The sequence below is a fragment of the Poromitra crassiceps genome (assembly GCF_964638095.1).
Source record: "Poromitra crassiceps genome assembly, chromosome: 6".
NCBI classification, from domain to species: domain Eukaryota; kingdom Metazoa; phylum Chordata; class Actinopteri; order Beryciformes; family Melamphaidae; genus Poromitra; species Poromitra crassiceps.
In genome coordinates, this window is record NC_139627.1 from 38,372,326 (window position 1) to 38,396,655 (window position 24,330).

At 42.4% G+C, this 24,330-nt stretch overlaps 3 protein-coding genes across 5 annotated transcripts; 2 read left to right on the forward strand and 1 right to left on the reverse strand.

Annotated features, from left to right (window-relative positions):
• Nucleotides 1-3,384: 3,384 nt before the first annotated feature.
• LOC310777632 (DCN1-like protein 1) lies at nt 3,385-8,446 on the forward strand (the record flags this gene model as incomplete). The annotated part of the gene is made up of 6 exons (XM_083638006.1): nt 3,385-3,730; nt 3,934-4,102; nt 4,444-4,574; nt 4,700-4,782; nt 5,182-5,278; nt 7,010-8,446. 6 exons carry the CDS (start codon nt 3,385-3,387, stop codon nt 7,087-7,089), a joined length of 906 nt encoding a protein of 301 aa, XP_083494132.1. The 3' UTR covers nt 7,090-8,446.
• A 1,901-nt stretch (nt 8,447-10,347) lies between these two features.
• Nucleotides 10,348-15,039, forward strand: LOC310778292 (growth hormone-regulated TBC protein 1-A-like). Its single transcript, XM_083638680.1, has 8 exons — nt 10,348-10,538; nt 11,202-11,347; nt 11,630-11,788; nt 11,930-12,054; nt 12,633-12,729; nt 12,976-13,148; nt 14,018-14,203; nt 14,337-15,039. The coding sequence occupies exons 1-8, from the start codon at nt 10,471-10,473 to the stop codon at nt 14,436-14,438; spliced, it is 1,056 nt and encodes a 351-aa protein (XP_083494806.1). The 5' UTR covers nt 10,348-10,470; the 3' UTR covers nt 14,439-15,039.
• Nucleotides 15,040-15,492: 453 nt separating this feature from the next.
• lamp1b (lysosomal associated membrane protein 1b) lies at nt 15,493-24,292 on the reverse strand. Of its 3 annotated transcripts, XM_083639531.1 has the most exons (7): nt 24,230-24,292; nt 23,949-24,100; nt 21,958-22,151; nt 19,399-19,527; nt 19,066-19,132; nt 18,339-18,506; nt 15,493-17,153 (listed from the first exon to the last, which is right to left on the reverse strand). In XM_083639531.1, exons 2-7 carry the CDS (start codon nt 24,004-24,006, stop codon nt 17,014-17,016), a joined length of 756 nt encoding a protein of 251 aa, XP_083495657.1. In that variant the 5' UTR covers nt 24,007-24,100; nt 24,230-24,292; the 3' UTR covers nt 15,493-17,013. The 3 variants fall into 3 exon arrangements, with proteins under 3 accessions (XP_083495657.1, XP_083495658.1, XP_083495656.1); XM_083639532.1 differs by having other exon boundaries at nt 21,958-22,148; nt 23,949-24,287; XM_083639530.1 differs by having other exon boundaries at nt 23,949-24,287.
• Between the last annotated feature and the right edge of the window lie 38 nt (nt 24,293-24,330).

The window sequence follows — 24,330 nt, forward strand, 5'->3', positions numbered from 1 at the left end:
GACCCTGAAAATAATAAAACATCTAGCTCGTCTACTGTAAAATTAATTAAAATAAATTAAGTATAGAAATGTTTTCAGTTTTCCTCTTTATCTGCAGGGTGAAAGAAGTTGTGCTTGAATTGTGGGTGTTTTTGGCTATTTATGTATGCCATGAGACCACCACCTCATGACCTACTTGCCTTCATGAACACCTGTTGCTCTCAGCAGACGGGCCAGACTGCCAGTGTTGCCAGTGCCATCACCATTTGCAGAACTAATACTGTGAGAAATACTTGTGAGAAAATATAGTGAGATTACCTTTAAACATTTTCTTAAATTATTATATTACTATTATAACCATCAGTCCACTTTTGACCATAGTCACATGAGTACATGAGTGTACACCTGAAGGTATGATATGTGACTGCCCTTGGACACTTCCAGATCAGCCAATTCTAAACAGCATTTTGTTTACTAGAAATCAATTCCTAGGCTCGCCCGCCCTGCAGCTCGTCCGCTGCGCAGGCTCGCATACACAGCTTGGCTGCTGTGTGGCCTTGCCTACTCTATTGGCATGCACAGCACACAATTTGCCAACTTCGCATCACCGATGACATCACAATTGCTCGAGTGACCATCACTGCTCACATCATGAGTGTTCCAGTGACGTCACTCAGCGCACAATTGCTCAACTTCGGCCTTGCCCGCAGCTCGGCTGCTGCGTGGCCTCGCCTGGTCTATTGGCATGCACAGCACACAATTGCCCAACTTCGCATCACTGATGACATCACTCACTGATGACATCACAATTGCTCGAGTGACCATCACTGATCACATCATGGAATGCTCGAGTGACGTCACTGAGCACACAATTGCGCTTACTCCCTTTTAATAGATGCAAGAAATGTCATAAACATCAGTAGTAATATACTATAATATGGGCCTTTGCCCTTTGATGTGTTTCACAAAATAACGTAGTCAAATCACATTAAAGAAAATGCAGAATTACATCGTTTTGATTGATTTGACACAGTCCAGCTGAATGTGCAATCATGCAATTCCCTCGAGATTTTTTAAGGCCATCAGAAAACAAATCGTAGGCTATTAAGCATCATCATCACCAGAGCAGCAACCTTTAACAGTAGGGCAGATGCTTGCTGTCACAGGTAGCTACTTGAACCCTAATCACTATGCAACATTTTTAACTGAAAGTCAAGGTGGCAAACTCAACAATGTTGTCCACCATTGTTTTCTTGATGCATGATCATGATCATGTGTGTTCCAGTAGTCCGTGAATGGTGATATAACAGTTTCATACGCAAACATTGCTTTTGATGATAGGAGTTTTCCCTCCACAAAAGTTTAAAGATCACTTCACATCACACCTGACAAAAGGGAGTGCCAGTGAACTAGCCTAGCACACCACTCAACTCAGCCTGCCATTCAAGTCTTTACACAGCACAGCACAACAAAAAAGAACGGCTGACATCCACAGATACTGTATCAGCAACAGTGATGTGTGCCTTTCATAGCCTACTTGTTAAAGGGTGGATTCATTTTCACAAGATAAAAACTCTTCTCAACTGAGACTCTCCTCTGTGCATTTGCTCCCTCCTCTCCCAAAATACATTATTTTATTTTTGCTGTAATGTGAGCACTTACGAATTCTGGTGTTGCTCATGTCGTGTTATGGGGGTTCAAATGTATTCATTGTGATTAAATTTCACAGAATAGTTAAAACTAAACATTATTTTTGATTTACTCTGGAAGAAGGTGAGAAAGAACACCTGCCATACTTATAGGCCAGTGGTTCATAAAGTGGGGTCCGGAGACCCCCAGGGGTCCTTGAGGGGATTCCAGGGGGTCCACACCAAAAATGGGAATAATTTATTTTCACTATAACACAATGACAGAACGTATGATTATTTTGGTCATGGGTTTCATAAACGTTTCTTAAAGCAAAAAACGTATCAGATGGGAGACCCTAGGACAAAATTGTATGAAATGGGGGTCCGTGGTCTAATGTGTCAATTTAGGGGTCCTTGACTAAACAAGTTTGACAAACACTGGGATAGGCTATGCGCCTATGCCGATAGTGCTAGTATGCAGAACTCTCCGCTTCCCCACACACGTGCTTGCGCGCACGCACGCACACGCGCGTAGCTTCCACTATTTGTATTTCCTACCAAAATTGACCACCAAGGCGACATGACATACGTGTGTCGAGATGCTTGATGATCTAGCCCAGAGAACGCAAATACAAACGCAACACATCTAGCGACAAAGAGCAGCTAGCTCCCCTGGCGAGTGGCGAGCTCCCCTAGTCCCGACTACTTCCGCGCATGCGCACAAGGAACAACAGTCAGGCTATCAAACTGGTCAAACAGCGGGTGTGAAAATGGTAGGTAACCAAAATAAACACAAACCCAACCATTAGTTCTAGTACTTGTAAGGGTTAACTTCATGGCTATAGCAGTGTTATAAAGGTCGCAATTGTGTCGCGTTTTTGCAAGTCTGTATTCATATCGTATTCCAATTATTAGCTGCCATTAAAAGGAAGGTCAGTTGCTGATATTTTGAGAGCAGCTAGTTAGCTAGCTACATGTCCCTTTTTGGTAGCCTGGTTAAGTTTGGCTGTGAGTAGCTCAGCCGCTGAGCCTGAAAGAGAACCGCACAGTGTAATGGCATTGGAGGGGAAGGCAGAGACACAGTAGCACTGAGTGACAATGTTGTTTTTTCTCCATGTTTTGCCAAACGTTACAGCTAACTTCGCTAACGTTAGCCTTGATATTAGCTGACGTTATGTAGATAATGCTAACATAACGTTATCCATCCGTGCGATGACCCATTCCAACTGTAGCCAACACATTTATCTCATTTCACCTGACGAGTTCGTTATTTAGAGAAATAAGGTTGACATGGCACTTTGGACTTCAATAACACTAGCGTTACATGTTGGTATCATATGGTAGCTAGGTGAATTAATCACAACCCAGGACATTCTGTAGTTATAGTGAAATGTAAGATCCACAATCTAACTCAGGTAACGTAGTGTGAGGAGATTGGTAGACAGAAAGTATTTCTTTATAGTGGTACGTTAGGCTCACGGTGCTTGTGTTACGCTCCAGACTTGTTGCACCTCAAGGTCCTGTTGATGGCATCTCCCTGCTCAAGTTACATCCCTGACTACTCATTTGAGGGGCCCTCTGGGGTGCAGCACATGCTTTGAGAATACACAACGTCCCCCACTCAGAACAGTCAGTGTTGCTTTTGGACAGGACAACAGTTTTTTGCTCACCTTCACTGATGTCTGCTTCTTGGTGTGACTGTCTAACCTTGTGAAATATGTGTCTGAGTGTCCCCCTGTCTCCCATAGGCTTTCCTGTCCTCATTAGCGCTGTCTGAATGCCTGTGGATGTGTGTGTCTCGCTGTGCATTCTTGTCTGCGTCTCGATCTGTGTGTGTGTGTTACTCTCTGTACTCCCTGGCCTGTGTGCGCCGGTGCCTGATAGCCCGTGTCCTGTATTTGTTCAGCATAAGTTGAAGTCTTCGCAGAGGGACAAGGTTCGGCAGTTCATGTCCTTCACACAGGCGGGGGAGAAGACGGCTGTGTACTGCCTCACACAGAATGACTGGAAACTAGAAGTGGCTACAGACAACTACTTTCAGAACCCAGATCTCTATTGTAAAGAATCCATGAAAACTTCAGCAGACCGGAAAAAGTTGGAGCAGCTCTACAATCGCTACAAAGGCAAGTGCAATAGCTTGTTTGAGTTGTTAAGGAACTATCTACTGGGCTAGAGTTGTGTGCCAAAAGCCCCAGTGCCTTGGCTTAGATTATATATACATTACTTGTTTCACAAAACAAAAGATAAGTACACTGTCTCAATATATTCATGCTAAAGCTTATATTTGCAGAGTGCGATACAAGTGCAATGTGTGGTGTATCTATAGATCCCCAGGATGAGAATAAGATTGGTATTGACGGGATCCAGCAGTTTTGCGATGACCTCTCACTGGACCCAGCCAGCATCGCTGTCTTGGTTGTTGCATGGAAGTTTCGTGCTGCCACTCAGTGCGAGTTCAGCAAAAAGGAGTTTCTGGATGGAATGACAGAGTTGGGGTGAGTGATGACATCAGCGTATTGTGAAATCCCCTGTGGGGCATAAACACAAGACACTATTCTTAGCATAGTTTTGTTTCTTGGTGTTGCTCAATGAAGGAGGGGGGGTTCTATATATAGATTCACTCAGCCATAGCTTGAGTATTTGATGTCTTGGTGGAAGAGCTATGCAGTGTTTTGACTTTTGAGGTCTATGTGTCAGAGTTAATTTAAGCCAGTTTGTATGTCACAACATTAACAATGTTTGGGAGCCATATGTACAACTGATGGGGTGTTTTATGTGTAGTCATGTGTTTGTTTATTTATTTATTTTACTTATGGCTAAAATTGTTCCCCTCCAGGTGTGACAGCCCAGAGAAACTGAAAGCTCTTTTGCCAAGATTAGAACAGGAGCTCAAAGATAGTGGCAAGTTCAAGGACTTCTACCAGTTCACCTTTAACTTTGCTAAAAATCCTGGACAGAAGGGTCTAGGTAAGCAGGGCAACACTAAAGTGTCCAAATCAAATTCTCAATCAAACGGCTTGCAGAATGGTACCATTCAAGAGCATTGCAAACTGTTTGCCTTAGTTTGCTGCTTTTTTTGTCTTTGTCTTCAGATTTAGAGATGGCTATAGCCTATTGGAACCTGGTTCTGACGGGCCGATTTAAGTTCCTGGATCTTTGGAATAGATTCCTGTTGGTAAGTCAAGGAAGGGAACTCTATTACATAATTTGTGCTAAGATACTTATATATATGGGTGGGAAAATATCAGATATCTCTATCGGCATAAAAAAACAGACACACAGTCACAGTGGTTCATCCCCAATTTAGACCAGTGGTGGGCAACCATATCCCATGGAAGGCAAAGGGAGTGCCACGACAGCAGCTGATTTCACTGAGTAGCACAGCTTCAACCAGAGAGGCAACTAGTGAAATCAGCTGGTGTGTTGTTTGATTGGAATGAAAATGTGCATCGCATACCCCTGCCCCTCCATGGTATAAAGGAGAAAATGATAATTTCATGGCAGGTGAAGAATCTGAAATCAAGATGCTCGAAACCTTGTACAGTATATACTTATGTTTACTTGTTGATTACAGGAACACCATAAACGATCGATTCCTAAAGACACATGGAACCTATTGTTGGACTTTGGCAACATGATTGCAGACGACATGTCAAACTATGACGAGGAAGGTGAGTTTATGACAATAATTGAGAATTCCTTTGGGTTTGAAGGAGGACTTTAGTGCTTTTCAACCAGCTTTGTATCATTATAGTGGGTAGTATATGCAGATGAACAATGTTTACCTTCTCTCCATGTTTCCTGCGCTGAGAAATCCCTGCTTGCAGAAACTCCGCCTCTGCCAGCTCAGCTGGTATGGGTCATTAACGCTCGTTAAAGGAGATTTTCGTTTTTTTGAACCTGGACCCATCTCCTGGCATTAATTATGATTTGGCCACTCACCTAGCGATCTCCGCGGCGTTTCTGGCCATCCTAGCGTTGTTTTGAGATAGATAGCGTCCAAGTCAGTTGTAAAATGGAGCTGACTTGGGGCCATCCCTATGTGGGATTCGAAATAATGAAGGTTATGCCAAACCCCACATAGGTTGCGCTAAAACCACCACCGCAAAGCGTCCTCCTGTACTTGGCCAGTCGGCAGGAAAGTATCGCGGGACTTCACGAGACTTGGTGACCGAGATCACGTTTGAGGTAATTTGATCCCTGTGGGACTCCAGGAAACAGCCTTTGGCGAAATATCACTGTGGTGGTTCTTGAGGGATCAGATTATGACGATATTTGGCGAAAACGGGAATAAAAATAGCTATTTAGATGCAGGAAAGACAGGCTCACACTTGGCCCCAAGTCAGCTCCATTTTACAACTGACTTGGATGCTATCTATCTCAAAACAACGCTAGGACGGCCAGAAACGCCGCGGAGATCGCTAGGTGAGTGGCCAAATAATAATTAATGCCAGGAGATGGGTCCAGGTTAAAAAAAACCGAAATTGTCCTTTAAGGCTCTCCATGATTCTCCATGGATGTGTGCATACAGAAAAAATAAAAAGAAACAATCTATTCACCTTATTCACCACGCCCACTTTTTCTCTCTTCCGTGTTACCCGCAATTGTATTTGTTCTTCCGGTTCAGCGCTGGTTGGCGGCCAATTTCAAAACAAAACGTCACTATGAAGTTTGGCAACATTCAGAAGCTACACTGCGGCCAACTTCAGTTACATGTTCATAGCGTTACTGCTGCGAGGAGCCGATGGCTGTACCCGGTCGGCATTTAACGTTAGTTACAAAAGCACGTCGACAGTGTTTTCTCATTCCTAGTAGCCTACAGTAGGGTTTGACAGATAGCTAGTCCGACCAGCCAGCACAGCCAGCGCTCCCAGTCCTCGCTGCTCGTTAAATATTTCCAAATAGGCGTTATTCTGATAAACTGGTCACATATTTTGAATGTTCTCATCCGAAAAAATATTAAAACTTTATAACAGTGTTGTTGTTTTTTTGCTTGAAAACTTGGCAAGTCTAAAAATGACTACGGTAGGCATCATCTACTTCCGTGTCTAAAACGGAAAGATGATTACAAAATGACGTTATGCAGAAGCGTCCTTTATGGACAAAGAATAAGGTGAATAGTTTGAATGGTCGCCCTCGAGCAGAACATCTGTTCACTTTTGTCTAATATGAAAGGAAGGTAAAAACTGTTCATCTGCATAATACTGTAGTACCGACATTGTAATGATAGAAAGTGGGTTGAAAAGCGGCAAAATCCTCCTCTAACATTGGTCCATTTACTTTTGAGGTATTGCAAAGAAAAATTAATTTTGATATTTTAATCACTGTTTCACTAATGATATCTCTGTGACACTAATGATATCTCTGTGGCACTGGTGGTGGTGGTGGTGTTTTTTCCTCAGGTGCATGGCCAGTCCTCATAGATGATTTTGTGGAATTCGCTCGACCAATTGTGACAGGATCAAAACGCAAAACACTCTAAATCAAATCGAACTCTGGAGGACCAGAACTTTGTTTCCCTTACAGTGACTTCATAGTTTTTTTTTAGAGACTTGTACAAAAAAAGTGAAAATTGCATACTCCAGAGGGTGATGGGGGGGGGGGACAGAAGCACTTGAAACTATCAGGAAACCACCTATCAGGGCGCTGAGTAAAAATGAACAACTGGCTTTGTTCCTGTCCTCATGAGATTGAGGCGTCACATGGACATTGCCAGGTTTCCTTCCATCAGTCCTGTTGGAGTCTCAGTATCTTGGACACCCTCTCTTCTGCTCCAGGAGGAGCACTACCTGTCAGGCACAGCCACAGCCTTTCAAGTGGGGATGGACAGAGCACTGAGAGCAGGGCACTGGCTCTGTGTACGAGGAAGGGAGTGAGAGGAGGAATCTGTGTGTTGATTCCTCTTAGTCAGCTTTGTTTTGTTATATGGAGCTCCGATGGACTGTGGACAGAGCCTGTCTTACTCTGACTTTGGGACAGAGTGCTCACTACACCAGCACCAACAGAACTGTTGCAGTTGTTACTGTACATAATGTATCTATTGAGACAGTTTACAAAGAGAGCTATATGAAGAATAATATAAATATGTTACATTTATAAATGCAAAAGATTATTTTATGTACAGTAAGTGTTACAATCTCTTACAGGATGCCTCAATATCATTTGAATGATATGCTGTAGGTATAGATGTCAGGTGGATCTATCATGTCATTGAATTGTTAAACTACTGATTGAAAGCATGTTAACCACATTTCTGTGCACCTCTGTCCAGTTTAACAAATAAATTTGTCATTTAAGTAAAGACCGGGATTCAATTTAGATAAGTCCTGTTTTGTATGATTAGTGTCTTGTCAGTGTCTTGTCATTTGCTGACCTGTCAGTTGTCAACACTGAGTGTTTAAGTAGAATAAAACCTAGGGTTTATGGTTGTCAAGGTGACATCAATACCTGATACATATAAAGTCTTGACAGCAGAATCTGTGGGGTTGGCCTTGAATTTTAAAGTAATGTTCTTGGTCCTATCCACAGTACCTTGACTTTGCTTCAAAAAAAAGTCCTGTCTTTCTCAGAATGTGCAGCTGTTAAGGAAATACTTGTTTTCTATGTGTTCTATATCTAGGTAAGCTGGTAGATCTATCAATCAATGATCACAGACACACACTGACTCATCAGGAGCATTTGTGAGAAGATGGAAGCAGTGAAACTACTGACCTTTAGGATTTACATGGCAAATATCTGTACGTTACAGCAGAGTGAAGCTGTCTAGAAGCCAGGACACAGGATGACAAATATGCCTTAGTACAAAACACTAATCTGTTAAATATTTGTTTATCCTAAGACTCTTCATCTGTTCAGTATTACTGTAGGTAGTGCAAATGAGAATATATTGTTGATACATCATGTAATCATTGTTCATTTAAAAGAGACTTGAATAAAGCATGATGTTTTCCATAATCGCACATGTATTTTTAGCCCTTTTATTATCGATAAGACATATTGGGCAGAGTGGAAATTACACCATACATACAGATATGTAGACCAGCTCATGAGTGTAAATTAGTTACATATCCTGAATATGTATTTAGCCTACTGTTAGTTCTCTAATCAGTAAACCCAGAGGAGCTACTGGAGGCTGATGTGCTCATTCCATGGGTTTAGGTTTCTACAGCAGTCTCTCAAAGTGGGGTCCGGGGACCCCAAGGGCTCCTTGAGGGGGTTCCAGGGGGTCTCCAGCAAAAAGGGTAGCCTAATTTACTTTCACTAGAATTCCAACCATATATAACAGAATGTATGACTATTTTGGTCATGGGTTTCATACGTTTTCTGTAACAAAAATCTAAAAGTGTGATGACCCTCCCACTCTCCTGGCCCTGTCTTGCAGGAGCCTGGTGTTGGTGTTGCTGATTGCACTTATTGGGCTTAAGAAGACCTTCAGACCATTCAGTCTCTCCCTCCTCACCGATGCACCTTCTGTTTGTTTAATGTAGTTTGTGTGTCTACTTATTTTCCCTTAGTTTTAGTTAATACATTGTTTTTACTTTTACTTTGGTGTCTGACTCCCCTCATTTGTTACAACCCGTCATTCACCAAAGTAAAAGTTAAAACAATTTATTAACAAAAACGAAGGGAAAATAACTAGACAAGTTACTCAAACTACATTCAGAACAAAAGGTGCATCGGTGAGGAGGGAGAGAGACTGAATGGTCTGAAGGTCTTCTTCAGCCCAAGGATTGCACCGGGCCCAGGTGCACCCAATCAGCCATCAGCAAGACAGGGCCAGGAGAGTGGGTTGTCCAAAATGCTAAAATATCTCAAATGGGGACCCAGGCTGGGGCAACATCTTAATAAATGGGGCTCCATGGTCTAATTTTTTGTCAGCTTAGGCCTTAGGGGTCCTTGACGTGAAAACGTTTGAGAACCTCTGTCTACAGCATAGCCGGCCAGATTCCCAACATTTCAAATTGACCTCAGAGTGGTTTTATCATCATGAAGCCTGGTACTGCTATTGTATTCTACCAACATTACCAGGCAGTTCAAACTCTTTTCAAAACAGATTAGTGTCTACTGCCTATTGTGTCTTCCTTCTGTGAAACATGTTTACTTTATACATCAAAGGTCCACCCCCCCCCCACAGATGATTAAAAAAAAATTGCTTATTATATAGCCTACAATTGAGAATAACAGGAAAGATAAGACACAGAGAGAAGTGGTGATGACATGGGGAAAAGGCCTGAAGAGAGTAGCCCATAATTTGGTGCAGTTTAATGTATGGACCTTTATATTTAGTAGCCAGTGAAATCTTAAAATGTATTATTATTATTACAACAATAATAACGATATTATTATTATTATTATTATTATTATTATTATTATTATTATTATTATTATTATTATTATTATTATTATTATTATTATTATTATTATATACTCTGAAAACCAATATGGTCACTCAGTAGGCTACAACTAAATTATTCCTGCTACCACTGCTGCTGCTACTGTGACTAGGCCTACTACTAACTACTTTGGCTATACGCACTGGACTTTGCAAAAAGGCAAGTGACAGGCAGCAAACTTGTCCTTTCACCTCCTCCAAATGTTTTGCATGTAAACTAAGCGCATGCCTGGATCTACCTGGATCTACCTGGATGCACCTAACCTCGCGTCACCAGGATGCACCTGGGCGTCTCTTACAGCAGCCCCGCCCCCGAGTGATGGCAGTAAGATGAGGAGGCGTGTGAAACTCAGACCGCTACGTTTCCTTTATTATTTAAGCATTGACTTCTTTTCCAAGGACTGCAAATTAAGGTAACGACGACGGCGCACGCTGTTTATAGCCGACGCTTTGGTGTAGCCTACTACCTGCATGATGTCACACACATTGGAAAAGGAGTTGAATGGAAATGTTTCTCAGCCTCTCAATGCCAGTGACAGGTAAGCTTCCTGTTGACATGTTCTAACTTCATCTTTTTCACCTGTACGTTTATCTCTATAAACACCCAAGTTTCAGTAGCCTACATGCTACTGAAACTTGTGTTTTATAGAGATATTTTGACAACACAGTGTTCCAGGTCATCATGGTTTCTATCCGAACCTATTTATTTACACTGCCATATCCTTATTGGCGAATTTTCAATGTTTATTTTGAGGAGGAGGCGGCTGTATTATACATTTACTCTCGCCTAATTACACACAAAGATGATGGGCTCACACTGAATATCCACCCCATCAACCACAACAACACCTCTAGCGTGCAAATTTTACATTTTATATTGTATAATGTAAATTTCTAAAGCAGCCATTGAGCTTGCTGAAATGTAGCAGCCAAGTGTGAAAATACATGTAATTTCTCAGAAGCGTATATTTCAAACTTTGCTCCTTGCACCTAGTTCCACATGAAAGTAATGTAATACTTAGTGATTCAGCTTGGTCATTTGATCTCCCAGGTGCAGAAACCCTACCCACTGAGTGGAGGTTATTGTCGTGTCAGTCATTGGGGAATAGGAGAGAAAGATGGGTGGGGACTGGATCCGGCTCTGTCTTCATTAGGGCTTTGTGCATGAGGACTGGACTGACTTGATTTGCCCCTGCCTGCAGGATTGACCCCTATGGATTTGAGAGGCCTCAAGATTTTGAATCCTACAAGGAGATGATGAACGAATATGTCGTCGTCCTCAACAGAAGGTCCACGAGATGGTCCAAGCTCCTTCAAGGGAAAGATGATGTGGAGAAGAATTTGACAGGTAGAAGAGACACCCACACACAAACATGCTCTGTTTTGCTTCTATGCGTACTTGTTGTCTGTGAATACATTACATTACATTGCAAAATTAAATTGCAATTCCTGGAGCTACAATTGGAATTGCAGCAAGCTCCAAGGAAGTGGAATTTAATTGGAATGACAGGAAGCAAAACTGAATTGCGTTATGTTCCACTTCTAACAGAAGTTGTCTTGACTTGCTAAACACAAACATTCCTTCACGATATGACTGCAATCCTAGTAACCATACAATCTGTTTTGGAAGTGAAGAGGTATGTGCGTAAAGGGGTGCCTAATGAGCATCGTGCTAGAATCTGGATGGCAGCCAGCGGTGCCCAGGAGCAGCTGCAGAGGAGCCCAGGTTACTACCACTCTCTGCTGGCCGCCGAACATGACCCCAAGCTGGAGGAGACCATCCACACAGGTCGGCTCTCTGTGTACTTTACATTGTGGCAATCATTGTCATCAACAAAAGCACAACTTGGCTTGGTGTTCACTACAGACCAGCCCACACATGAAACACAGGCGTAACATGATAGGACGATTCCTCTGTGTTTATTGGCAGACCTACACAGGACCTTCCCTGACAACGTGCTCTTCCGGAACAACACAGAGACGTGCCTACAGGGGGCGCTGTACAATGTGCTGCTGGCCTATGGGCACCACAATAAGGCAGTGGGGTACTGCCAGGTAAAGAACAACCTGACCTGTCTGTCTCAGAAGAGTATACTCCGCACCGCATTTTACATAACCTCTGTTTACCTAAAGAACGAGACCGGCTGCTTCTACTAGGATCTTCTTGATACAACAATCACAACAATTTCCCGCAATACATTCATTAGCTTTCTGTAAAAGCTGCTGTCTATCAGCATATTTACTTTATTTCCAACTGTTATTATTTCCAACCAGTTTACTATCAACTGCGGGTCCATTCTGGCAACTCCCAAATGAGACAAGATGAAAGCAAAAACAAATCATTAGGTTTACTTATTGTAAGAGCAACAGTCATACCTCCACCCCTAGTCATTCCTGCTGTATGCCATCACAACTAATTTCACAACATATTAATTGGGAAATCATATGTAGCCTATATAGCATCTTTAATTGAGCTCCCCTTTCTTGAAATATGATGTTCTTGGTGTTGGCATGTCCAGCATCAATTCCACCATGTGTTTGTTTCTGTCTTTCACATCACAACAGTGATGTCACAACATTCAGCTTATAAATTGCATGTGCAGCTAGATCTTCTCTGTCTCTGTTTATTCTAGGGCATGAACTTCATTGCAGGTTACCTTATCATCATCACCAAAGATGAAGAGAAATCCTTCTGGCTCATGGATGCATTGATAGGCAGAATACTCCCAGGTAGACATTATATGGCTTCTATTTCTTTCTATGTCTCACATGTTCCTCTTATAAGCACATACAGTACATAGAGACAGACACAGACAGACAGACAGACAGACAGACACACACACACACACACACACACACACACACACACACACACACACACACACACACACACACACACACACACACACACACACACACACACACACACACACACACACACACACACACATTATCTAACTGTGGGATGTGGTGTAGACTACTACAGCCCAGCCATGATGGGGCTGAAGACTGACCAGGAGGTTCTTGGGGAGCTGGTGAAGGCCAAAGCCCCTGCGGTGGGCCAACTCATGGACCTGTACCCCGGCATATGGACCTTGGTGGTGTCCCGCTGGTTCATCTGCCTCTACATCGACATACTCCCAGTAGAGGTGAGGAGAAGTGAGGCTTTGTGGCAGGGACATATTTCAATGATGGGAAGTAACAAAGAATTTCCCTACGGGGATGAATAAAGTACTCTATCTGTCATTTGTACTTAAGTACTGTACTTAAATATCATTTTCTGGTAGATGTACTTTACAGAATATTTATTATTAGTATTTAACTTTTTACTTTTGCTCCATACATTTTAACACAAATATCTGTACTTCCTACTCCCTACATTTTCAAAACAGGCTTGTTACTTTAGTTTTAACGCATGACAGACAAAAACGATGTAACGTTTGTTTGTCTGTCTCTTGTCTCACACTGTCCCAGCTTTCACGCTACTACCACGCCCTCTCTTCATGCACAGTCTAGCTCGCTTGACCGCCTCTCACTCTTCCTCTCTCTCTAGTGTAGTGTGTCACATCACATCAACAATGTAGCCAAATGAGGGAGGAGTAGATGTCATTTTAATGAGATAATTGAACTTTTTGTGGAAAACCCATATCACACAAATGATTAATCAAAGTAGAGTTTTTATACATCTTAAAACATGTTTGGAGGGGATCTTTCAAGTTTAATCGTCTTCAAATTATATTAATATGACATGAGGTTCAGTTAGCTTTGCACAGAAACAGCCGGTAGAAATACCTTTTACTTTTATACTTTACTTTTTATACTTTTATACTTGAGTACATTTCAGAGTCGGTACTCTTACCTTTACTTGAGTCAGTACTTCTACTTTTACTAGTCTTTTTTTTTTACACAAATAACTGTACTTCTTAAGTAAAGAATGTGTATACTTTTCCCATCTCTGGACATATTAATTAGACTTTTCCTTCCTGATGCTCAGTAAATTGTCCTGTCGTGCTTTCAGACCGTTATGCGGATCTGGGACTGTCTTTTCTATGAGGGCTCGAAGGTACTTTTCCGTGTGGCTCTGACTCTCATCCGTCACAACCAGCCTGAGATCCTCAGGGCGCGCTCTCTGCCTGATGTGTGCGAGTGCTTCAAACAGATCACCCGCGGGGCCTTCACCCTGGACTGCCACACCTTTATGCAGGTGCGATGGAATGGGGCAAGTCGTCAAGAGAAACAAATAAGGAACCAGTGTGTGTGCATAGGCTACATCTGTCATGGAATAATCTTGAACCTTGATCCGTTTGGTAAGCATCTCTCAAAATTTCCATTTACAGAAAATCTTTGCAGAGCCTGGAAGTCTGTCTATGGCAACCATCAGTAAGCTGAGAGAGACCTGCAGAGAGAAGATCATGACAGAGGAGGCTGGACAACCATGAGGTCTTGGATTGCTGTTTTTGTTCTCTCTCCTTACTGTACTGTATTGGACTTCTAAAACTAACAGCTTTTCATCATCATGGGAAAATAGCATCATACTACCAGCAACATTGAATGCTCCCATAATAAAATGGGCATACCGGTAGCTTTCCGGATACTTCCATGATGAACATGCTGCGTTTTGTTGTTGTTGCTGTGATCCAGTTACCTCTGGATAGCTGAATATTGAAGTGCTGAAACTTAGCAACTAATTCAGAAGTTACTTTTCCATGTTTTCCAACATTTGAGGTCCTGTGCACCTCAGAATGTATATTTTGCTAATGGATTAGTACTTTATAAACTGCATAGGACCATACACCTAACTATGCTTCATAAAAAAAAACAAATACTTAAACATTCACTTTTGTACTATTTGCACTTTTGCTATAGACTGCTTCAACTTGACAACATAACTAAATGGACCCTTCCTGTTGCAGTGTTTGCTAATACAATAGCTGAAATGAACTAGGGTCCAAACTGTTCCCTAGCAACAGAATTCCAGTGAATCGGTCTATAGTAGTATGGAGCCAATGTTTTGTTAAAGCAGAGAAGTACATTTTTGTGTACTCCCAAGACTGCTGTCAAACCTCAAAGATGTCATATGCTATGGGGGGGAAATATATAAAGCAATGTCTCCTTCACTATAAATAAGCTTGTACTTAAAATACATTTGAGTGTCTATTGTTAAACTTTTTAAACTAAAATTCAATCTTCAGAATTTGGAATGGTGATTGTGGTCTGGATTCACTAATGCTGCTTTCCTTAAAAAGTACTTTTTTTTTTTTTAAAGTGGCATGTGTGCTCAAATGTGATGAAGATGCAGTAGTGTTCCCAATCCTGTTCCTAGAGCCCAGCTGGTTTCACTCTAGCCATCAGAGGTTTGCACCTGGGATGCAAGATGAATTCAATTCACTAGCTAGAAGGTCTAGAAAGTCAGGCAAGCAAGACCAACTATGGAACAGGTTTGACTGACTTGTTTGAAGACAAAACAAATAGTCCAACACAGCCTGTGCCTGGTTCGTTCACTTTTATTGACCTCTCCTTTAGAAAACAGTTCAAACATTTTCCATTAAAACCTTATTAAATCGCTACATGGATATTAACACTTTAGATGAGGGAGAAAAATTCAACATGTTTACCTTCCCCTTTCACTTCAAACAAAGCATTTCATAATAACAGAACAATTAGGCTAAGTGAGACAAAGACAATGTCCCAAACTTGGCAGCACGCACGTGTCGATGGGCAGGCAAGCGACTGAGTACCTCTGTGGTATTGGCATTCTTACATCCCATCCATGTCACAGCTGGGAAGGCACTGATGAAAAATTGGCCAGGGCATTTTGGCCATTTTAAGTTTAAATTGGGCTGTCTTTCCAGTGCAACTCCCTTTTCCCTTCAGTGATGAAAAAAAAGAAACTAATTGCATGCCTTACTTGGTATAAATCAACAAACCACCCAGTGGATGGTAACAAATCATCAAATAGTGTTTGTACTGATCGCAGTGATGTCCTGAGCATTTTCATCCACCTCAGCCAACAGTAACGTGGTTTTTAGTTTGTATCAGCAACTTCCTATTGTGCGTGTATCGTAACAGCAGTATCCAAGAGGGTGCGTAACAGCCATAGAAATGTCAGTTCAACTGTTCAAACAAGAATGCCTCATCTGAATCATATTTACCTTGTAAAACCACCTGCATCCCCAGTCTGAACATGTAGGGCATTTCTGAGGGCAAAGCATTGCGGGTTAACTCTAATCCCACTGCAAAAACAGAAAACAAAAACTAAATGAGTTAACTATGGGGATTGCTCACACTTCCTGGTTAGTAGCGTAAGGTTACTGCTGGCCTGACAGTGGACTTCTTCCTAAATCCCTATGGTCTGAATACTTGGGCTATGTAGGATTGCAATATACATTGTCAGAAGGTTCGACATCTTCACCGTCTCAAGTGGATTAAGTAGAGCAGCCAATTACGGTAAGTATATTCCCTTTACAAAAACATAACAGCACCTTTATGACAAGACCACTAAAATGGCCACCAAAAACAACACATAAGCAAACAATAAAAACAGCTACAGTCGCAATTATTGAACAGACAATCCCTCAAAATACCTTTCTCAGAAATCAATAAATAGTACATGTGATTTGAGGCCTTAAACTACATGCTGCAAAGCAAGTCAACATTGTGGAATATCTGACCTAGAATTTCATGGGTGCTCCAATCAACATCCATCCTCTGCTTTACATGGTACCGGTAAAGAGAATTTCCTTATTCCATTACAATCACTCAACAAAGTCCCATTATATACAAAGTCCGGAAAGCGCAAATCAACCTCCAACAAAACCCACAAGGTAGTAATGTGTCTTGCTAGTGTTAATGATATGGGCAAAGGAGGGGCAGCAAGGAGAAATCTAGGACATACAGAAGGAGAGTGAGCTGAAGGTTGGAGGAATGTGGGAGGGTGTCAGTCTTGTAAAATAGTGGTTAACTGCAAGGGTGGATTAGCGCTCTCTGGCCTCTGGGGGCAAGTGACAAAGCACCTCAGATGGTCTGGTAGCCAGCATGGCTCCTCTTCCTGCCGATGAGGTAGGCCACAAGGACGATGAGGACGAGGCCGGCCAAAGCTGCTCCAACTATGATAGGGATCATCATGTCGTCTTCATCCAGCTGGCACTCCTCAGCTGGACACAGGCAAGACAGGAGATAAGAGGAGAGACAAATGAGTTGATGTTTTCCTCACATTAGCTTTGTACTAGAAAATAAGAAAACCCGCTTTGAGTTCATGACTTGAAGGATAAAGCCCAATTTATGCTTCGTCTGCCGACACTTTTGAAATGGTCGCCGACAGAAATGAGGACTTGAGTCGACACTTTCAAGTGTCTGCGAGCAGTGTCTGCTACCTGGTGAAATGTCTAGTGTCGCTGACTACGTCACATAATGTCGCGCAAGTCTGATTGGCTATATAGACGGGCACGCGCGACTTCCTTGTTTTAGTTTTCGCTGAAATGAAATTAATGAGCGTGTTCCCGGTATTTTTATCAGCCTGTCCTTGATGTATGACTTCGTGAAAATCACAAAGAACACCGTGACCAACTTCCCAGAGAGAGAGGAAGTGATTGTGTGGTTGTGTGTCGTTATATGCGGCGACGTGGGTTCACTGACAGCATTCCCTCTCTTGCCTGTCTGCACTGCACTAGTTCTCTGCCTCCCTCTGTCTCTAGCGTCACGTGACCGTTGCGCCGTGGAGAGAAGCATAAATGCAGCAACATGAGCGACACTTTATTTTTCGTCTGCGACCATGTGCTGAGCGACACTTTCTAATAAGTATAAATTAAGCTTAAGGCTGGTGTCTTTTTATGCATTGTTTACCATCAACAAATCATTACGAAAATAACAAAATCAGCAATGAAGAATCAGAAAAAAAGAAGAGATTTCATCATTACATTGTGATGCACTGGGCCAGCCAACTTCTTCCTCAAACAACTTTATAAGCCGGCCGTAAACACATTTGTGATCTCAGGATAGTAGTAGTGGCAGGTCTTGCTCGAAAAAGAGATCATTGATCTCCTGTGACCCCCTGGTAAAATAAGGTTCCGTAGCATCGAAAATAGTCCCTGACATAATGAAGAATTTGATTTGATTTGGAATTTGATTTGGTAATAACTACAACAGCCTGACTTTTCGTGGGAACAGTTAATGATTAGCTTAAAATTAGAGCCAATGAATTCCGGGTTTGATGGCTAAAAATGGTACGTGGGAAGACAGAAAGTGATGAGTCGAGGAAACGCATCGTTGATTTTGTTATCTTCATAGGATTTGTTGGCGGTATGCAATGCATTTAAAAACACCAGCCTTTATGTGCGTACCTGCTCCAAACTGATCTCCGCTGAGGCCGAAGGGCTGCACCTGCAGCTGGAAGGTGTTGATGGAGAAGTCCTGGGCCACATCCAGAGTTTGCTCCTCACGACACATGTATGAGCGCCCTAGGGTGCCCTGCAGGTAGTCCAGGCTGCGGTTATCAGCTGCGAAGCGCCCTGGGAAAGAGGAGTGAAAAGAGTGGAGAGATCTGTCAGGGATTGAATGAGATAGAACAAACTAGCGAGTTCAAGAGAGGCAGCACACAAAAAAGAAAAGTGAAGAAGAATAGTGAAAATACAGTAGGTGTATTTATAGAAAATTAGCAAAACTGACAGATTAAGATCAAACAATAGGTTGGACACATCATCGTGCTCATTATTCATCTGATTACAGGTAGCTAACATGACATTAAATGGCCCAATTATGCTCCATTTTCATACCAAAATAAATGCGTCCATTTCAAACGGTGTAACATCACTGCCCACATACTTCCACGCATCTCTCATGTTGGTATCGTGTTCATCAATACATCCACTAGTGGGCAGTAGAGAGTCAAATATTTGAGAGTGTGTGTGTGTGTGTGTGTGTGTGTGTGTGTGTGTGTGTGTGTGTGTATGTGTGTGGTACTGCTCCATTTCATCCGTATCCATAAGCTTTCAGGAAAAAAAAATAGAATTACGCACAAAATGACCAGAATGTCCGTATGTATATCCGTATTTAAGCATGTGCACTCACCACTCATGTCAGGCCAGAATGCTGACAGTGATACTCCACTCAAATGGTATTTACTGGATGTAACATTCTGGAGAGAAACAATCAGTAACAAAAACATACAGTAACTAAGTCACACTGCAATCAAGCAAGCCAGTTGTTTATTTCATGTTCTTTCGCCGCCATCTAGTGGCCGTTTCAGTACAAGATGAAAAGAAAACTGCCTGCAAAAAAATTACAAAGGGAGAGTGGAGACGAAGATAAATAGCACAGCACAGAGGCAGGCCACTTTTTCTTGACATTTTTAATGGCCAGGTAAATTAATTAATTAATTAAGACAGACTTAAGACAACTTACCAGGGAGAAGATGAAGGTAATGTTGGTTTTATCCCCATCTGCTGATAGCAGCAAGGTGGCACTGTCTGCGTCACATGACCCAGAGGACTTTGTCAGATTGGGCTGAAGGTTGACAACATCCAGCACAGTCTGGAATGACATCATGGACCATGAAGCTGCAGGTCAGACATGTGTGCACATGTCTACACAGACAGCAGCACTAAATGTATTTACAGTAGGATACATTCGTTGATGTTATGGCTCCTAATAGAGCTCCAGGTCCTAATAGAGCTCAACAACCACTTTTTCTCAGCTCCCGTTCCATCAGAGAATTCCCCATTCATTTTCTTTATGGATGTTTCGAAAAATCCTTGTATGAAGAGTTTCAAGCCTGGAACCAAGGCAACCAGCCACCTACTGAATCGTGAGGGACCATAAAACATTTCACTTGGAGCAAAAACAAAAAATAAAAGGCTGGGAAAAAATATATTTTCGAATATATTTTTTGCTCCAGGGGAAACGTTTTATGGTCACTCACGATTCAGTAGGTGGCTGGTTGCCTTGGTTCCAGGCTTGAAACTCTTCATACAAGGATTTTTCGAAACATCCATAAAGAAAATGAATGGGGAATTCTCTGATGGAACGGGAGCTGAGAAAAAGTGAGCGGTCATTGATGACATTAATAACTCATTGAGGTTGAGGTTGAGTTATTGTTATGTCTACACGGTTGTGTATGTGAATACGAGTAAAAAAATAGAAAAAGGCTTTGGTTGTCCTAAAACGCGGAAATGAGTTAGCATGGGTTCCCCCGTCTCGAGGTCTGTTTTTTTAATGGGTTTTTGGTAGATGCGTGAAATAAGGTCTGTGGTTAACAAAAGTTTATGATACTTCAGACGTTTTGTTCAGCAAGATCATCTTCACAAATGAACACCACTTTTATCATTTTTGAAGTGTTTTCTGGTGATCCTGATTTGTGACAATCGCATTTACGCTTCAAAAATCATAAAAGTTGTGTACATCTTCTCTTATTATAATTATTAGAGAAGTGTCTGTGTGTGTGTGCGTGTGAGCAGAATTTCGGCCGGCCACGGCTGTGCCGTTTTACGTGCGATCGGGCTGAAACTTTCAGGGGGTGTAAAGAGCACCAGTGCGGGTGACCTGATGGAGCCGGATATTTTAATTTAAAACTGATCCATGTCAGAAAGTGAGACATGCCTAGCCTAACTAATGTGGGGAGAAATACATTGAAAACTAGTCAGATATGACTTGAATGCCACTTGTAAAATAAATCACCCACAGTGATTGACGACGGTCCGACCACTATTTTGACTGGGCGGCTTTATGTAACAAGCGCTCATTTTTGGCATACTGCCACCCCTCGTGGTCGGAATGGCCCCTCGAGTTAAAACGGCATGTTTTTGAATGGAGTTTGGTTAAAGATTCGCTAAAGCTGTTTTCGACGACTCACACGACAACTATTTGCCTTGTAGGGAATAACGTGCATGCTCCCGCACCCCCCCCCCCCCCCCCGCCCACTGGCAGAGAGAATACTGACCTTTTCCAGCTGTTTCTAAACAAAGGAAGAAACCGGAAAATGTCCTGCTAGCCACTAGCCAGACATGATCCAGACTTCATGTTTAAAAGCCACTTATAAGAATGAGAAGCGTCCGTGTGTGTGGGTGAACAGAAATGTGTCCTGCCACAGCTATGCTGTTTTAGGAAGTGTAAAGAGCACCCATGCGGGTGACCTGACGGAGCCAGATTTCTTAATTAGGCAATTGCCCTGATTACCTAATCATGTGATGTCACTCGAGTAATGTCATCAGTGATGATGTCATCAGTGATGTCTACGTTGGACATACTGGCCTCAGCCATCCATTTAGTCATTGAAATTCCAAGGCTAATGAGACAACATGCTTATTATCCTCTGATGGATCACGAAGTCCCAAGTGTGTATGTGTCTCTATGTACAGTATGTAGAGGTTGCCAAGGCGTGTTGGTTTCCAGTGAAGGACCCCATCAACAAACCATTGGCAGATTTAGCACGCTATATACTACAACACCAATAACTGAAAAGCAGATTTGAAAACCTTACAATAGAAATAGGGGAGTTCATTTCTCATAGACATAATGAGCCATCCCAAGCCATCTTAGTAAAGCTAGGTGGAAGGGCAGATTAGCACAGTTGTCTCACATGTTCTGGGATACACTGGAGGAGACACTGGGGCGGCTGTAGCTCAGGAGGTAGAGCGGGTCGTCCACTAATCGCTTTGGATAAAAGAGGTCGGTGGTTTGATTCCCGCCTCCTCCACTCTGCATGTCGAAGTGTCCTTGGGCAAGATACTGAACCCCAAATTGCTCCCGATGGTGTGCCAGCACCCTGCGTGGTAGCATGCCACCATTGGTGTATGAATGGGTGAATGCACCTACTGATTGTAAAGCGCTTTGGATAAAAGCGCTATATAAATGCAGGCCATTTACCATTTACCATTTAGGAGAAATCCTGGCTCACGTGCCCAGTGCCCAGTCAAATCTACGTGTCTACTGTGTGTGTGTGCATGCATGTCTGTGTGTAAGCACCTTGTTCTGGGAGGCAGAGCTGAAGGAGATGTTGAGCTGGAGGCCCATGCGTGCCATTAAACAGGCAGTTCCATTACTGCTGACGGTGTAGTTTCCCCGTTCTGGTCTGCCCAGGTCCTTGTGTGGTGGAGCAGTGGTTTGGGGAACAATGGGTGGGGCATCAGTGGCCAAACTCTGGTGCAGGACGGCAACTGCTTTGACAGTAGAAAAGGGTTTGAGTTGGTGAGATTTATGCTCCTGTCTTTATACCAAATTCAATTGTCTCAAGTGAGAATTAATCTCGTACTAAACCTGAAGAGTAGGGCCGTGTCCCCGAATACCATTTTTGATCTTCAAAGCTTCAGTGACAAGTATTCGAATATATTCAAAGCGTCAATGGGGAGGCAGCGGGGTAGGTGTGGGGGGCACAAAGACGACAACAAAAATCGGACTTCAAGGATTTTCCTTTTTATTGAAATGAAAACTTGCTACCAAATGTGCAATTATCACATCAAAAAATTGTAGCCATAGCCAGCCCATCATAAGGGAGCAAGTGAGCTGTTTGTCTGTTTCAATTTTTGTCCCACTGATGATGTCACAATATCTGACATCATCACTGAGCAGTGACATCATTAGACCAAAATAATTTTATGACATCACTGATGACGTCATATGCACTGATGATGTCATAGGCATTGTGACATCATTATTGACCAAAAACCACATTTGCTCAAGTGACATCACTGTTTCATAGATGATGATGTCGCAATGTCTATGACATCAGTGATGATGTCACAATGTCTATGACATCATTAGTGACATCACAATTGCTCGAGTGCTACGCTGCGCGTACGCGAGCTACAGGGCCAGCACTGCGAGCTGCAGGGCGGGCAAGGCCGCGCAGCAGGCGAGCCTAGGAATCGAGCATGCGTTGCCTAGTAAGAGATGCCTAGTAAGAACAAATTTGCTCATACAATAGGGCCTGCTGGCTGCATGGTCAAACTTGCAGTTTCAGTGCGTATAGATGAGACCTGCTGTGAGGCACAAAACTGTTTATCACTAATGTTAAATGTCCTTGTCTCAGAGAATAAGTAATAATAATGTTGATGCATAATGCATAATGTTGGATTACTATTGCATAATGTTGGATGGATTACTATTTAAATAAATGCCAAAAAAGAAGGATTCGAATAGTGATTTGTACATTGATTACCATGGCATTGATTGAAGCTTCGAAGCATTGGGGTCAGCCCTAGCCCCTTCTACTCTTGAATAGTTAAAAAAAAAAAAAAAAAACCCATTTTCTGACAGATTTATCCTCAGTTCCTGACACCTCTTTAGCAGGCAGGCATCAATGCACCTTCTAACTTATACTAGTGCTTAGTCAGATTCGTGGCATGTTGGAGGCTAAAACTGGATTCACAATAAGAAACACTGGTTTGGTTGTGAGAAGGTCACAAGTAAAACCATGAAGGGTCACATGAAAATTCCTCTGGTCTCCACAAATCACTAAAAAGTAATTAAAAAAACGGTCCAATGAAAACCACTTCTCTCTCATTTTGGGGACGTTTATGTTTTCACTTCATTTGAAGGATTATGCCTGCCTATAGATGCTCATCAGAGAATTGAGGAAAAACATCCTGGGCTTATGAAACATGAAAAAGAACCCATAGACCCAGCTAGCTAACAGAAAACCCGTTACTACGTGACTTGGCTGATGTTTCAATGGAAAACTGCACACATTTCAATGACCGCTGAAACTTAATTTAAGACGTAAGTTAGCCTAAATGTTGGCTAAAGTTCGCTGTATCGAGGGCCATTTAAAGCCATGAGTTTAGACAAGGCATTTGGACTTTTTCAGGAACTGATCGGTTCCTGAAAAAGTCCAAATGCCTTGCATGATGCTAAAGTCATGCTAACGTCAGCTTGTCTGTCTGTGACCGCTGCTGACTTGGCATCGTTTAGCTCGCTGGCTAACATTGGATACATTAAATTACACATAAACGACTCACCTAAAAGCAACAGTATTTCCGGGGACCACCATGACTTGCTACTGCCGAGCTGTGCCATGTTTCTCTCCGTCTGCTGCAGCGCTTGTCCAGGCGAATCACAGCGACAAAACAACAGACACGATGGAGCTAGGACTAGGAGTTGTTTTGCTAAGCTAACGTAACAACAACAAGAGTCAAGCACACTAGCGTTAGTTGGTTAGGGTAGATTACAATGAGCGAGTCTTTGTAACGAGAACCGCTAACGTTTCAGGTAACAATTTTGAACTCTCTAAATAGCTTACTTGTTTTTTCAGCGATAATAGCTGTTTAACGATGAGTTTCGCTAATCGTTGACACCACCGCCACCACTGCAAAGAAGAATGACTTCAGGGTCATGTGATTG

Coding starts and splice junctions, on each gene's coding strand:
- lamp1b (XM_083639531.1), bottom strand. CDS start 24,006: ATGGCACAGCTCGGCAGTAGCAAGTCATGGTGGTCCCCGGAAATACTG. Junction 19,528..21,957: donor GCTCTGCCTCCCAGAACAAG/GTGCTTACACAC, acceptor ATGTCATTCCAG/ACTGTGCTGGATGTTGTCAA. Junction 19,133..19,398: donor TTACCTTCATCTTCTCCCTG/GTAAGTTGTCTT, acceptor GTTTCTCTCCAG/AATGTTACATCCAGTAAATA.
- LOC310778292 (XM_083638680.1), top strand. CDS start 10,471: ATGATGTCACACACATTGGAAAAGGAGTTGAATGGAAATGTTTCTCAG. Junction 12,730..12,975: donor GATAGGCAGAATACTCCCAG/GTAGACATTATA, acceptor GATGTGGTGTAG/ACTACTACAGCCCAGCCATG. Junction 13,149..14,017: donor TCGACATACTCCCAGTAGAG/GTGAGGAGAAGT, acceptor TCGTGCTTTCAG/ACCGTTATGCGGATCTGGGA.